This window comes from Epinephelus lanceolatus, chromosome 18, assembly GCF_041903045.1.
Source record: "Epinephelus lanceolatus isolate andai-2023 chromosome 18, ASM4190304v1, whole genome shotgun sequence".
In the NCBI taxonomy this organism is placed as follows: Eukaryota; Metazoa; Chordata; class Actinopteri; order Perciformes; family Serranidae; genus Epinephelus; species Epinephelus lanceolatus.
The window spans coordinates 26,420,157-26,435,017 of NC_135751.1; the positions used below are offsets into that span (position 1 = coordinate 26,420,157).

The 14,861-nt window shown below is 39.7% G+C and overlaps 2 protein-coding genes across 2 annotated transcripts; one reads left to right on the forward strand and one right to left on the reverse strand.

The window, feature by feature from the left end:
• Window positions 1–1,047: 1,047 nt before the first annotated feature.
• Window positions 1,048–6,079, forward strand: narfl (nuclear prelamin A recognition factor-like). Its single transcript, XM_033644290.2, has 11 exons — window positions 1,048–1,144; window positions 2,911–3,006; window positions 3,101–3,244; window positions 3,340–3,469; window positions 3,583–3,717; window positions 3,892–4,010; window positions 4,096–4,225; window positions 4,310–4,382; window positions 4,469–4,606; window positions 5,024–5,181; window positions 5,415–6,079. Exons 1-11 carry the CDS (start codon window positions 1,079–1,081, stop codon window positions 5,654–5,656), a joined length of 1,431 nt encoding a protein of 476 aa, XP_033500181.1. The 5' UTR covers window positions 1,048–1,078; the 3' UTR covers window positions 5,657–6,079.
• A 49-nt stretch (window positions 6,080–6,128) lies between these two features.
• Window positions 6,129–13,951, reverse strand: LOC117268114 (hydroxyacylglutathione hydrolase-like protein). The gene is made up of 9 exons (XM_033644305.2): window positions 13,817–13,951; window positions 13,426–13,567; window positions 10,465–10,529; window positions 10,234–10,351; window positions 10,002–10,110; window positions 9,637–9,740; window positions 9,264–9,365; window positions 8,331–8,410; window positions 6,129–7,104 (listed from the first exon to the last, which is right to left on the reverse strand). Exons 2-9 carry the CDS (start codon window positions 13,528–13,530, stop codon window positions 6,954–6,956), a joined length of 834 nt encoding a protein of 277 aa, XP_033500196.1. The 5' UTR covers window positions 13,531–13,567; window positions 13,817–13,951; the 3' UTR covers window positions 6,129–6,953.
• Between the last annotated feature and the right edge of the window lie 910 nt (window positions 13,952–14,861).

The window sequence follows — 14,861 nt, forward strand, 5'->3', positions numbered from 1 at the left end:
TGAAAACATTCAAACTCTTACACAATCTGACTATAAATGCAGAGAACCTTAAAGGCATCACAGCTTCTTTAGGTCTGACAAAATGCAGTTTTAGGATCCAACGATTGTCTCTACTTTCTCCAGGAACCCAATGATATTGATCCAACAAATTATCATTTCTGTAAATCAAAAGTTATCATTACTGTATTAATTTTTACACAATACTTTTGGTATTTAATATTGACAAAAAGGCCTTCAGAGCTGATAAGGTGGCAGCAATAAAAAGGACAAATGTGACAGCATATAGCTTGGAGGGGGATTAGTGAACTTTTCTCCTTTAAAGAGTAGGTCCCAAGTGTATAAAGTTGCCATGTATTCTCTAATGAGGACCTGGGATTTACCGACACACAGCGGTAGCAACTGAAGGCCAGACCAGGCGGGAACCTTGCATGTATATAATAGTTCACAAATCAATTTATTGTTGTCACTGTAAATTGTCTTGCAGGGGACTTGCACCAAGAAACAAGAATCTGCACTGTACAAACTACACAAAGAAAAATATTAATATTCATATTCATGCTCATATACAATTAATATGAAATTACTGAAAACAATGACTAAAATACGTAAAGGTAGAGTTTACAGGAAGAAGCTTTCATATAAAATGTAAAATTAGCTCTAGTTTGGAAAGAGCAAGGATTTGGTGAGGGCTTGTAGCTGTGGATATGTTTTGTTTTTATTCAATTTAATTTAATTTTGTTTTTTATTCTATTTTATTTTATTTTATTTATTTTTGTATAGACATAAAGTTAAACTTATAATTACTGTTTATTTCTGACCTGTCTTGACCTCTCTTTCTCCCCAATGCCTAACAGCTTTATTTTATTTTTTTAATTACTTTATCAGCAGCATTTTAAAATTATATGCATATATATTCCTCCTCTTATAATTTACAACACGTCTGAAACATATAGGATAGAGATAACTATGATAAATATATCCACAGTGTAAGAGCTGATTGAGAAACACACCAACATGTGGTTGACAGTGAGCTATTCACGACACAAGTGTAAACAACAAACACTTTACGGCAGTAGATATGGCGTCTCAGTTCAGCGGTGTGCTGCAGCTGACAGATCTCGATGATTTTATCACCCCGTCTCAGGTAATTGAAGTTATATCAAATGTCATAACACCAGGTTTGTTGTAAAAGGACGTAGTTAACGCTAATGAGTCGCTGACAATGTAAAAGCAGCCGTTAGATAAAACGTACGGAAACAGCTAGCATGCTAACTAACTGTTGTCTGTCCTCGTCTGTGCTGCTGTGTGTGAGAACAACTCAAAAATAACCGGTAACATTAACCCTGCTTAACAAAAGCCAATGAATAAAGAATATCAACTAATTGGTTTAATAGCTGCTCATGGTAAAACCAGCTAACATTAAAAATATTAAATGCGTGTTTAGCAGTTAGCTTGATGCTAATGTTAGCAATGATGTAACGGTGACATAGCAGTGTTGGGTAATAACTTGGTTTAAGTGCATATAGATATGTTATAGTTTCTCTCAATAGACAAAACGTTACTGTTGCTTGAATTATTACCCGAAATGTTCAACTGAATGTCCTTGATATATTTTCAGTTCATATATTTAGATGTATCACCTATGCAGAATGGTATGACACTGATGATAAGCGTTATAAACTATAATTTCTTAACTGTCGTGAGGCATTTAATATTTTCCTGTGGTGTTTGTGAAGGGAAAACAAGTTAAATGACTGATGGATTTGTCTAGACACGTTAGTCTATCTAAATCCCAATTTAAAACTCTTTTCATTTTTTTAAATAGTTAATTTTTTAAGCCCATTTTCATACAACTCACTTGCTTTTTAGTTTACAATTACAAACGAGGAAAGAAAAGGAGAAAAATAATAACTAAACAGATGAGATAGGGGATAACTGATAGTAGAAGATAATAACGGATACGTTTTAATATGCAAAGACAGTATAGTTACAGTATCCCAGTGACTAAGAGTAACTGGAGGTTTTCCCAAAATAATATGCTCTGCTTTTAAATACAGTTTTTTAATATCTCTTCCATTATTGTAAACACTTTTAACCAATATGTGTTTAATACTTTACATGAGTAGAAATTGTGTAAGCAGTTAGCATGATCTTCTCCACAGTTCCTCCAGCATTGAGAGCTTGAGCTCCTCTATTTTGAGATAATTTCTGGAGTCGAGAAGTATCTCATATTTATTTTCCAAGCAAATTCTCTCCAAAAATAATCAAAACTCATTTCAAAACTCATTGTGTGCAGGAAAGGTTTTTCTATTTCAATATGTGGAGTGAAGTTATGGAAGAGTTTGAATGTGGAGCTCAAGCAATGTCCAAGCTTACATTAATTTAAGGTGTAAAGACATGATATTCAGGAGGTAAAGGGTTGAAGAAGGGGTTTGACATTTACCAGGTGTTCACAGGGATGACTGTCTATTTTCTCTACTTATATATACTTATATATTTATTGTATTTTTCTGTAATTAATGTATTAACATGTGAATTTTTTTGTGTGACAAAGTTAAAAGGTAATAACAATGGTATATTTAGAAAAGTCTTACGTATAGGTCTGTTTCATTTCACTCAATGACTTATGGAGGAGTGGGATTTTAATAAGTGCTTCCTCCCACTCCTTTTTGAAAGTGTAAATCAAAGTAACTACATTGACAATTGCTTTTCATTATGCTTTTTGTTATTTTTTTACATGTTCGAAAGATGGTGTTGACCTCTAATAATGTTTGTTTTTTTGTTTTCCATTCAATTTCTGTTCTTGTTTGTTTTGTTCCCTTTGTTTATCTTGTTCAAAAAGTTAATTAAAAACAAACTGAACACAAGTGTTTTGTAGTTTGGTTTACATGTGTGGTTTCTGTTTTGCAGGAATGTATCAAACCTGTGAAAGTAGAGAAGAAACAAGGTAAATCTGTGGCCAAAATTCAAATAGAAGACGATGGTAGTTACGTTCAAGTCAACCAGGTAGGTATCAAGGCCTCATCAAAACCTGTGTGTGAAGTAAAATTTAAGTATTGCACCACTTTTTACCCTGAGCTTATTCGCTCTGTGTTTGCAGGATGGTGGGAAGCAGAAGCTGGAGAAAGCAAAGATCTCACTGAATGACTGTTTGGCCTGCAGTGGTTGTATCACCTCAGCTGAGAGCGTCCTCATCACGCAGCAGAGCCACGAGGAGCTCTTTAAAGTGCTGCGCAACAACAAGGTAGAGATGGGTTTATGTGTTTGCTTGTGTAGTGCATTTGTGTGTGTGATAGTAATAGGTTTGGGTGTCACTGTATGTGCCATCTGCCTTCACAGGCCAGTCCAACAGAGCAGAAGGTGGTGGTGGTGTCGGTGTCACCGCAGTCCAGAGCGTCCATCGCAGCATACTTTGACCTCAGCAGTAGTGAGACAGGCAGGAGGCTTACTTCTTTCTTCAAAGGCCTTGGTGAGTGTTGTGTTTATTTAAATCATTCAACTCAAAGTAAAACAGGAAATTAAATATGAGAGGTTGATTTCGGCAAATGCAGTCACTTATGAAGATTATTATCATTATTGCAGGCGTTCATCATGTGTTTGAAACAAGCTTTAGTCGGACCTTCAGCCTGCTGGAGAGCCAGAGAGAGTTTGTGGAGCGTTTCCAGAGGAAGGAGCAGGACAACAATTCACTTCCCATGCTGGCATCTGCATGTCCAGGTATTCCTCTACAAAACCTGTTGGTTTAATTTTGTGTGTTGCCATGCTGCAGACCTGTGTTGCTTGGCCTACAACACATCCCCCCCCCCTACATTTCTAATGATTTCAGTGTTTGCTCATAGACTTCTTCATCGCACCTGTCTTTATGTGTGTGTGTGTGTGTGTCTTGCTCAGGTTGGATTTGCTATGCAGAGAAGACCCACGGGGAATTTATTCTTCCATACATTAGCACTACTCGCTCCCCGCAGGCGATGATGGGCTCTCTGGTTAAAGGCTATTTTGCTGAACAACAGGTACAGGGACCCAGCATATCAGATATCAAACAGTGTGCACCACTTTATGAGTTGCCTTTGAGCTGTGTTTTGTGTGTGTTGTTAGGGGCTTAGTCCACAGCAGATCTACCATGTGGCCGTCATGCCCTGCTTTGACAAGAAGCTTGAGGCCTCGAGGTCAGACTTCTACCTGGAGAAAGCCGAGACTCGAGAAGTAGACTGTGTCATCACATCTGGTACAGTAGCTGCTCTCATTATGATGTATGTCCATGTGGATGTGGAGTGTCTCCTCCCTTATACTTTTCTCATGTCTGATATAGGAGAGGTTCAGAAAATGCTGGAGGAGAAAAACGTGTCTCTTAATGATGTGGAAGCTGCGCCTCTCGATGCGATGTAAGTTCTTTGGCATTTTGTTTTTGTAAGCAAAAGCATGAACTGCCAGAAGAGTAGATGAACTTACACACTACTTATTACTCCAGGTTCAGCAGTGTGAGTGGGGGCGAGTACCTCAGCCATGCCGGCAGCGGGTCAGGGGGTTACCTCCATCATGTCTTCACTCATGCTGCCAAGCACTTGTTTGGGGAAGAGGTGAAGGAGCTCACGTACAAGACCCTCAGGTGAGTCTGTCTCAACAGCTTTAAGAAGCGTCACTGCTTTGTGTAATTTGTGGAGGCGCATTACGCCTGGAACAGTCGAGCTTGGATTCAGTATGAATAAAGTGATCCCAGTGATCCTAAAGTAGCTTTCCTTGAAGATGATGCTTAATTATACCGTCACTCAACCAGACCCTGTCTACAGCAGGACATTGCGTAACTCCCGTGTCAGTACTCCTTCCTGCCTCTCCAAACTAGGGGCATGCCAAACAATATTTACTATATGTAACACACAGACTGTGGATAAATAGCTGATACAACCACACTTCAAGAGATCCAAACTATCCCTTTAGTATCGTGTTAGAGGCTTTACATGTGCAGGCCGAAGTATACCAGCTTATTGTCAAACCCTGTTTTCTCACCTCAACCTCTCTGCCACAGGAACAAAGACTTCCAGGAAGTGACTCTAGAGAAAGATGGAAAGGTCGTGTTGTGCTTTGCTTCCACATACGGCTTCCGCAACATCCAGAATTTGGTGCAGAAACTGAAGAGGGGAAAGTCGCCATACCACTTTGTAGAAGTTATGGCCTGTCCATCAGGTAAAGTGAAATATGCAGATGTAAACATGGAACGAGTTCTGTCCCAGTTCACGCACCTAATTTTGAATTGTCCAGAGCATTTCAACCAATAATAATAGATACCAGATGGATAACTGACATGCAAAAGTTGCACAGTCATCTCAGCACCACTGCTGTACTTATTTGATATTAGGAGAAGTTTGCAGGCAAATCAAAGTGATAAACCCGGCATGTTTCCTCTTCTTATCATCCAGGCTGTCTAAACGGTGGCGGACAGCTGAAGCCCAAACCTGGTCAGAACCCAAAGGAGCTTCTCCAGAAGGTAGAGGAGCTCTACAAGGCAGAGCGCCCCCTATCACCAGAAGAGGACGCCCGTGTGGCCGAGCTGTACCAGTCCTGGCTCCACAGTGTGGGGGAGGAGAGAGCCAAAGAGCTGCTGCATACAAACTACCACACCGTGGAGAAGATGACGAACGGACTCGCCATGAAGTGGTGACGAAAGCTTTTGCTGCAGTCCATGATTAGCTGAGAATTTTTTTAACAAGCACTGATTACAGAACCGTCCAAATACATGTGACCAGTTCTGTCTCTCTTTACAGAGGAGGGTTACAGGAAATATAGGCTGGTGTGATGTATGCCAGTAACTTCAGTAACCACTTTATCTCGTCTGTTGTGTGCCTGACAAAGTGGAGGAGACACAGTAGACACAATAATGATGCCAAATTATGGATGTGGTCTGATCATTTGCAGCTATCCTGCTGATTGTCCTTTCAAATAAGAATAATTCATTTGTGTGGGACCTGTTACACTTTGAAAACCTGAGCTGAAAGAACACAAAGCAAATATAATCATTCCTTGTTTATTTAACCTCATGGTTATATAAATATATATTAAAAAATAAAGACTTTATTTAATTGTAGCCATTTCCTTTGTAAGTTCTTTTTAAAAGATGTCCAACAGAATATCAATTCAGACTCATATCTTTTATTGAATAATCTTGACTGATGTACAATTATAGGTTCTCGCAAAGTGAAGTTTTACTCACTTTGAGACGAAAAGCAGCAATTTACATTCATAGGGTTGTACACTGCATGTTTCTTTTACCATTGTACAATTTATGAGTGCAAAATATCAGACTCCAGTTTCAAAATGCTCTGTGTAAGGTGAAGCCTAAATTATACACACATATACTTATATTGTATTTTACAGTAAATCAATTGTGTGAAGTCAAACTGCTTAAGTAAGGAAGAGAAATCGTACAGAATATATACAGTATGTCCAAAGTGAAGGTAGTTAAAAAGTAAAATAAAATGCAGTGGCAGTCACAAGGTTACAGACAGAAAACTACCCAGAGACATCAATAAAGAGATCAAAAGCGGATAAAGGAAATATTCCAATACAAATAAGTTATAAAGAAAGGTTATTTTTATCCCCACACCATTAATTAAAACAATAAATACACAAAAAAACCACATTAAAATCAATGGAAATTGATATGAGCTGACATTACCTGCTGCAGTTTGTGTGTGCATAACAGACTGGGAGACCAGCCCCTTAATTCATTAATATAGCTTGTAGGAGTATTAAACGAAAGCAGCTTTACTCTGGCCTTTTTGTGCAGACATTGTTTTTAATTACTAAAACAGAACACACAGGGCCGACCAGGCTCCCAGCAGTATAAATTCAGTGTTAACTAACGCAACAAACAGCACACTCTACAGTGTTGTGTCTTGCTGCATTCAGGCGTTCAATCTACTCGTCCTTGATAGCCGAGTATGTCACATGTTCAGATCTCACGGCCTGAGAAGCCCCCACTCCAGAGCCAACATGGCGTGAGGAGGAAGTCTCTCCTTGGGCTTCTTAAATTTATCCTTCTCCTTCCGCAGGACCCTCAGCACCTCTATGGGGTCCGTCTTCCCAGTGAACTTTTGTACTCCTTCCTCCCTAAAGTAAAGGACGAGGATTAGAAATAAGTATTAACAACTGAGATAAAGTATTAAATACAAAATTATGGCAGGAAAAGTCATGATTTTTGAAACCACTGATTAACCCACTTGCTCAAGGACTGCATACTACATGTGCCAGACCTCAACAGCGGTGGCTAGTCTTGAGCCTCCCCAGCAAGGCTAGCAATGGATTCCACATCCATAAAAGTGAAGTCTCAGAGGAAAATACTGAATTTAATAGTGCATGGACAGGTTTGTTTGGTATCAACGCCAGTGCTGCAAAGTTCCCAAATAATCATAGATAGCCCACTGCAGAGGAGCCATCTTGTGGTAAAACATATTCTTGAATGCTTATTTAGATCAATTTTTAATGTCACTAGGCTAATTTGGACTTAATATGCTGTGTTACCATGGGGCTAAAATACGTTTTGCAGCTCAAGGCAGATTTACATACAATTTTGACATTTTAAGATCACACGAATAAACACTTTAATCGATAGTCAAAGTTATGATTTTTGAAAAATTAGGAAAAACACTCATTTTACACTGCATATGCGTATGAATGTTTGATTTTCAACTTGTTATGAGTTTGTAGATACCAAATATGTTACTGTGCTCCTTGCTGTTTCTGAGCCATTTTCTTATCATACTGTTCTAGTTTCAGGGCACATGGGAGTAACATTTTTTCCAAAGATAAAGAATATATAGAAACTGTAGTCCCATCCCATGTGCCCAAATACTAGATATAGTATGATAAGAAAAACTCACTTTTCAGCCACATGGTTTGACTGATATGGAAAATTTCTTCAAACTGGTGCCTAGTCAAACCCAGAAAACACTCCCACGAAAGGAAATTCAAAATGTCAGCTGCAGGCACAAATGGGTTCATCTGGAAACAAGCCCACCAAATGAGCCTGTTTTACAAAACTGTCAAGTAGACTGCAGCACTGGTACACAGAGTGTTTCATCATTAAAAGAGTGACCAAGAGTAAACATATATCATTTACTGAAAACACTACAAGAAGCCCAAATACAGGCGTACAGACAAAATACATCTGAATGAGACGATAACATAATTTGAATGGATACCAAAACGACACAAAAGAAGACAATCTGAATCCAGAGTTGATTGACAAACTCTACAGATGGCTAAACATATTCTTTTTCACCTAGCCTATCCTTTAAAATCACAGATATATTATGTATATAAACACCATAACTCACGAGAGGCGAAGAAAAGGGTTGTACTCAAACTCCTCCATTAAAGTGGATGGCACTGTGGGTTTGTCATCATCGTCTCTGGCCTGCAGACACAAACAATGTCAGATAATAAAGCAAAAAAAAAAAAAAAAAGATTTTCCATCTATATTTAAAGACTAAAACTGGCAATATTCTATATTTTTGTTTTTGTCATCAAATCACATGAAAAGACCAAAACCAACGATTGTTGAATGCATTTATCCGACTAACTGTGTAGCCGTGCCCAAAATAGCTTATTACACTGCTCCATAGTCCTCCACTGTTGTCTCACAAACTATTGTAAACACTTCAGTGAGCCAACGTCATTACCTTCAACATGAGCACTGTAGGTTATTTTTAATTCAGTCCTACAAACATGTCCTGCTGCCAGAAATAAACACTCACTGGAGCGTCAAATATGTATTAATCCACAGCTGAAAATAGTCCCTAGCAAATGTATTGTTTACTCAGTGCCCAGACATTATTTAATATACTTTATACTTAAAAAAAAACAACTAATTATTATGTCTTTATAGGGAACAAATGGGCCTGGAGCTGAAATGGGTAAGTACAGTATTATGACACAGACTAATGCACTGTTTAGGTTTTGATCATAGACTGTAAATATAATGGACATAGCCAAAATGACATCAGCCACTGGTTTGTGGACGTACCCTCGTACAGTTGTCATGAACGAGGAAATTTGCTAGAGACAAAAACTTATCTACCAGGCTGGACATTTTAACATGTGGGTCTATGGGGTTTGACTCACTTCTTGGAGCCAGCCTCAAGTGGCCGTTCAGGGAACTGCAGTTTTTGAAACTTCTCTTGTTGGCTTCATTTTTCAGCCTCTGCGGTTATCAGTTGGTTTTGGCCTTTTGTTGACAATAACAAGCACATTTTAGTTGTAATGCTCACCCGGGCCCAGCTCAGCATCTCTTTAACCTTTTCATTCTCTGGCTCCACCAGCAGGGCAAACTTCAGGTTCTTAATGGTGTATTCGTGTCCACAGAACACCTTCTACGGGTGAACAAAGCATGATTTAATGTCAGGATTTCTGGTTAACTCACACACACAGCAGTGCAGTTTGGGTTTTGTGCCATTTTTGAGATGTCTTGTGCTATGAAGGCAGAAAAGAGAGCCAGGCTGTACTCAATCCCCTCATTGTACGTGTGTTTATTCATCACTGTGACTCAGCCTTATACCAGCTCTTATCTGACGTCATGTTAGCTGTCGTTAACCCCATGAAGGCTGAAGACAGCCACGCCAAATATCTTTTATTTCCACTAACCGTGTCTTGAGGTAGGGAGCCGAGCACCTGGGTGAGATTGTGGTGCATCTGTTCTGCCGTACCCTCAAGAAACCGCCCGCATCCACCGATAAACAACGTGTCTCCTAACGACCAAAAGAAAGGACAAGTGGAGGCAGAGGGCAGAGGTCAGTCCCTGTCATCCCACACGGCGAGAACAAAAGGACAATGTGCTGCTCAACAAGGATTCATATCTCTAGCCACTCAAGATGAAGTTATTTCGCAGCAATTGATGCCACATGAAGTGGCCGTGCCTTCATACAGTGAGTGTACAGTAAGCAGTGTGCATAGATGTACGTCTCAGATTTCAACTGGTTCACCAGCTCTGTATGTTTACAGACAAAGACCTGTGAACACAGCAGGGGCGTCAGTGCACTCATCCTCCCAAACAAAGTAGCACATGTGACCAGAGGTATGGCAGGGAGTAAATAGGCACCTCACATTGATGGAGTTAAACTGCAAATGGAGAAAACACAGTATCAAAAGACAACACGGCAGAGACACAAGAAAACTGGGCTTTTTTTTTCATAATTAACATGTTGAAATCATAACTGAGATGTTTCCGTTGCATGTGGGCACCTTGAGTTCCTGGGCGTCTGTGACTTTATCCGTCAGACCCCCAATACGATCGTCTCCTCCGTACACCCTCAGCCCAGGAACATCCTTTAGCAGAGCCTCATTCCCCCGAGCGTGGTCCCTGATCAGTGAAAGCAGGTTGGTTAATTATTAACTTTACAGCGATGTGTTCAGGTGCTCTGGTGTTATTGATTTACTTTAAGTCATGGCTACCTCCTCTAGTGCCAGACTTACCAGTGATGGTGTGTGGTGAGGATGGCCGTCAGAGACAAGCCCTCTCTCTTCACTATTTCTAGCAGCTGTTAAAGAGAAAAACACGTCTACCTGTCAATCAACAGGAAAATACAGTAATCAACCATTATTTTCATACACGATTAATCATTAAAGTGCCAAACATTCATTGGTTTTAGCGTCGACATTGTAAGGATTTGTAGGTTGGACAAAACAGGCAACTTGATGACATCACTTTCGGTGATTATTTGTTATTTTTTCCACTTTTTTGTCTCAATATTATGCTTACAGTATGTGTTTCATACAGTACAGGCCAAAAGTTTGGACACACCTTCTCATTCAATGCGTTTTCTTTATTTTCATGACTATTTACATTGTAGATTCTCACTGAAGGCATCAAAACTATGAATGAACACATGTGGAGTTATGTACTTAACAAAAAAAGGTGAAATAACTGAAAACATGTTTTATATTCTAGTTTCTTCAAAATAGCCACCCTTTGCTCTGATTACTGCTTTGCACACTCTTGGCATTCTCTCCATGAGCTTCAAGAGGTAGTCACCTGAAATGGTTTTCCAACAGTCTTGAAGGAGTTCCCAGAGGTGTTTAGCACTTGTTGGCCCCTTTGCCTTCACTCTGCGGTCCAGCTCACCCCAAACCATCTCGATTGGGTTCAGGTCCGGTGACTGTGGAGGCCAGGTCATCTGCCGCAGCACTCCATCACTCTCCTTCTTGGTCAAATAGCCCTTACACAGCCTGGAGGTGTGTTTGGGGTCATTGTCCTGTTGAAAAATAAATGATCGTCCAACTAAACGCAAACCAGATGGGATGGCATGTCGCTGCAGGATGCTGTGGTAGCCATGCTGGTTCAGTGTGCCTTCAATTTTGAATAAATCCCCAACAGTGTCACCAGCAAAACACCCCCACACCATCACACCTCCTCCTCCATGCTTCACAGTGGGAACCAGGCATGTGGAATCCATCCGTTCACCTTTTCTGCGTCTCACAAAGACACGGCAGTTGGAACCAAAGATCTCAAATTTGGACTCATCAGACCAAAGCACAGATTTCCACTGGTCTAATGTCCATTCCTTGTGTTTCTTGGCCCAAACAAATCTCTTCTGCTTGTTGCCTCTCCTTAGCAGTGGTTTCCTAGCAGCTATTTGACCATGAAGGCCTGATTCGCGCAGTCTCCTCTTAACAGTTGTTCTAGAGATGGGTCTGCTGCTAGAACTCTGTGTGGCATTCATCTGGTCTCTGATCTGAGCTGCTGTTAACTTGCGATTTCTGAGGCTGGTGACTCGGATGAACTTATCCTCAGAAGCAGAGGTGACTCTTGGTCTTCCTTTCCTGGGTCGGTCCTCATGTGTGCCAGTTTCGTTGTAGCGCTTGATGGTTTTTGTGACTCCACTTGGGGACACATTTAAAGTTTTTGCAATTTTCCGGACTGACTGACCTTCATTTCTTAAAGTAGTGATGGCCACTCGTTTTTCTTTAGTTAGCTGATTGGTTCTTGCCATAATATGAATTTTAACAGTTGTCCAATAGGGCTGTCGGCTGTGTATTAACCTGACTTCTGCACAACACAACTGATGGTCCCAACCCCATTGATAAAGCAAGAAATTCCACTAATTAACCCTGATAAGGCACACCTGTGAAGTGGAAACCATTTCAGGTGACTACCTCTTGAAGCTCATGGAGAGAATGCCAAGAGTGTGCAAAGCAGTAATCAGAGCAAAAGGTGGCTATTTTGAAGAAACTAGAATATAAAACATGTTTTCAGTTATTTCACCTTTTTTTGTTAAGTACATAACTCCACATGTGTTCATTCATAGTTTTGATGCCTTCAGTGAGAATCTACAATGTAAATAGTCATGAAAATTAAGAAAACGCATTGAATGAGAAGGTGTGTCCAAACTTTTGGCCTGTACTGTATATATGTTATGTATTTTTTCTATCTCACCAATCCTTTCTGACTAATGTAGGGGAGAGCAGGGTTGGTTGTCACATTCATTAGCTGTGCATTCCAATACTCACACTACCATACTATATAGTATGCCAGAAATAGATTTAGTATGTCCCAGTAATAATAAATTATAAAATCAAATTAGATATTAAAGGAGTTGCAGCAGTGTGAAGCGTAAATACAAAGAGTCTCAGACCTGTATCAGGAAGTCAGAGCTAGTTAAAGGCTGAAGTGAACAGATACGTTCTTAGCTTTCTTTTAAAAATATTTAGCAAGCTAGCTTCCCTGATATCTATATGTAGTGTGTTCCTTAGCTTTGGGGCCTCATTGACAAAGGCTGCATCCCTGATCTTCTTGTGGTTGTTGCTGGTAACCTCCAATAAACCAGCAGCAGATGATCTCTGTGTTCTTGGAGGCAAATAGTTAACAAGGTAGTTAGCAATGTGGCTCTGTCCCAGCCCATGTAGGGCTTTGTAGACAAGGAGGAGCTTTAAATCAATTCTAAATGTAACAGGAAGTCAGTGCAGAGCAGCTCGGACTGGCCTGATGTGCCCTCTCCTCTTGGTTCTGGTTAATAGCCGAGCTGCAGAGTTTTGAATGAGCTGGTCGCTAAGTGGTGTTTTTGGGAAGCCAGTAAAACGTGTGTTACAGTAGTTGATTCGGCTTGAAATAAAGGCATGAATCAATTTCTCTGCGTAAAATGTATTTGACAGTCCACATCTTCTGAACAGAGTAAGCTTAGGGAGAGTGATGTCACTCCATTCCTGCCTGGCACTTTGAGCTTCCATTACACACTGAGTGGGGTCAAATCAAACTAAAACTTGGGACGACCAACCCTGTTCTCCCCTATTATGTTTTATCATTTTGCTATTTTGCTAATCCTTATGACATATGCACCTTCTGGCATCCTGAGGACATCTGTTGGACAAGACAAAAAAATAAAAATAATAATAATGTGCATCATATGGACACAGGACAGGAGTGTGTGTGTGTCTCACCCGGTGTGGTACAGCAGGGTCCACAGCTATGGCCTGTTTACTCTGCTCCTCAATCACCAGGTACATGTAGTTGTCCTCCAGGATGGAGATGACCTTTACCTTCATGGCACCCTCTGACGCATGCGCAGCACAGTGCGCGACACTTCAGGAAGAGTTTGATTAGTCAACGTTACTTATATCATCCTGCTCTCATCTGCACCAGGTGTTAATGCATCTCTGATATGATTAAGCATTAAGTTAGCGAATAAAAAAGCTAATAAAAGCATGCTACTATGACACGACTGTTCGCAGCACCAGCGTTAAAACTGCCTCTGGTTCGGCTGATGTGTCATGACACTGAGCATTCAGGCCGAATTAAACAATGTATGCACATTAATAAAAATACAGTTACCTGAGTTTGACTGATTCCGATGAGGCTGTTTTATGCTTGTCCGACTGTGATGCTGTGAAAATGATTATTTACATGCATTCAGACTGAGAAGTTATCGCGACATCATCGAGCCAACATGTCAAAGCGAAGACATTTTAATCGAGCCGGAAACATTCAACGATGTCTTTCAATCTCTGGTACATTATTATAAATTATATATTACAAATATATTGTTGTAAAGTCGTCAGTTAATGAACTTAATTCATATATTACGTGTTTTTTTTTTTAATTAATTTTGTTCTAGATGAATGTGAATTATCTATCTATCCAAGTCTGGTTAAGTGGATGGATGTGTACTGTTTGCATATAATTAGACTTGGTTGAAAATAAATCTTATTTAAATAATATTTGATTTCAAAATGATATAAATTCAGATATGCATGTCAAATACTGTCATGGAAATTAATGTTCTAATCACTTATTACCAGTAGTAATTTACTCAAGTACTACTGTTCAGTTTAATTTCCAGGTGCTTTACTTGAATATATAAGTTTTCTGCCGTAGTTCTACTTCACTACATATTAGGGGGAAAAAAACCTTTTTTTTTTCTCATCTTGCTTCACCATATTTTTGACACCTATAAAAGGTTACATCCTGCTGAGACCTAAATTTTTGTTTGGTATGCATTTCTCAATTTCTCCTAGCTATTTGGGATCGGTAGGACCTGATAAGTATAAAAAACACAACTAGATATAACAAGGCAATAATAAAGTCCCAATGTCCTAAAACGAGATGACAATGTCTCAATGTCTTCAAACAAGACAACAATAAAGTCCTAATGTCCTCAAACGAGCTGGTGATAAATTCCCAGTGTCCTCAATCGAGTACTATCTAATAAACAGTGTTTTAGCTTGTTACTGTTGCTAAAATGGGTAAAATGTGTTGGCCTATCAAACAATAAACGTTATTAATCATAAATAAACATATTTCAACCATAAAATGTGATCAGCTTTTGTACATTGTCCACTTTTGTGTTGGGATCAGCTGCAGACTGACTTGGCAGAGA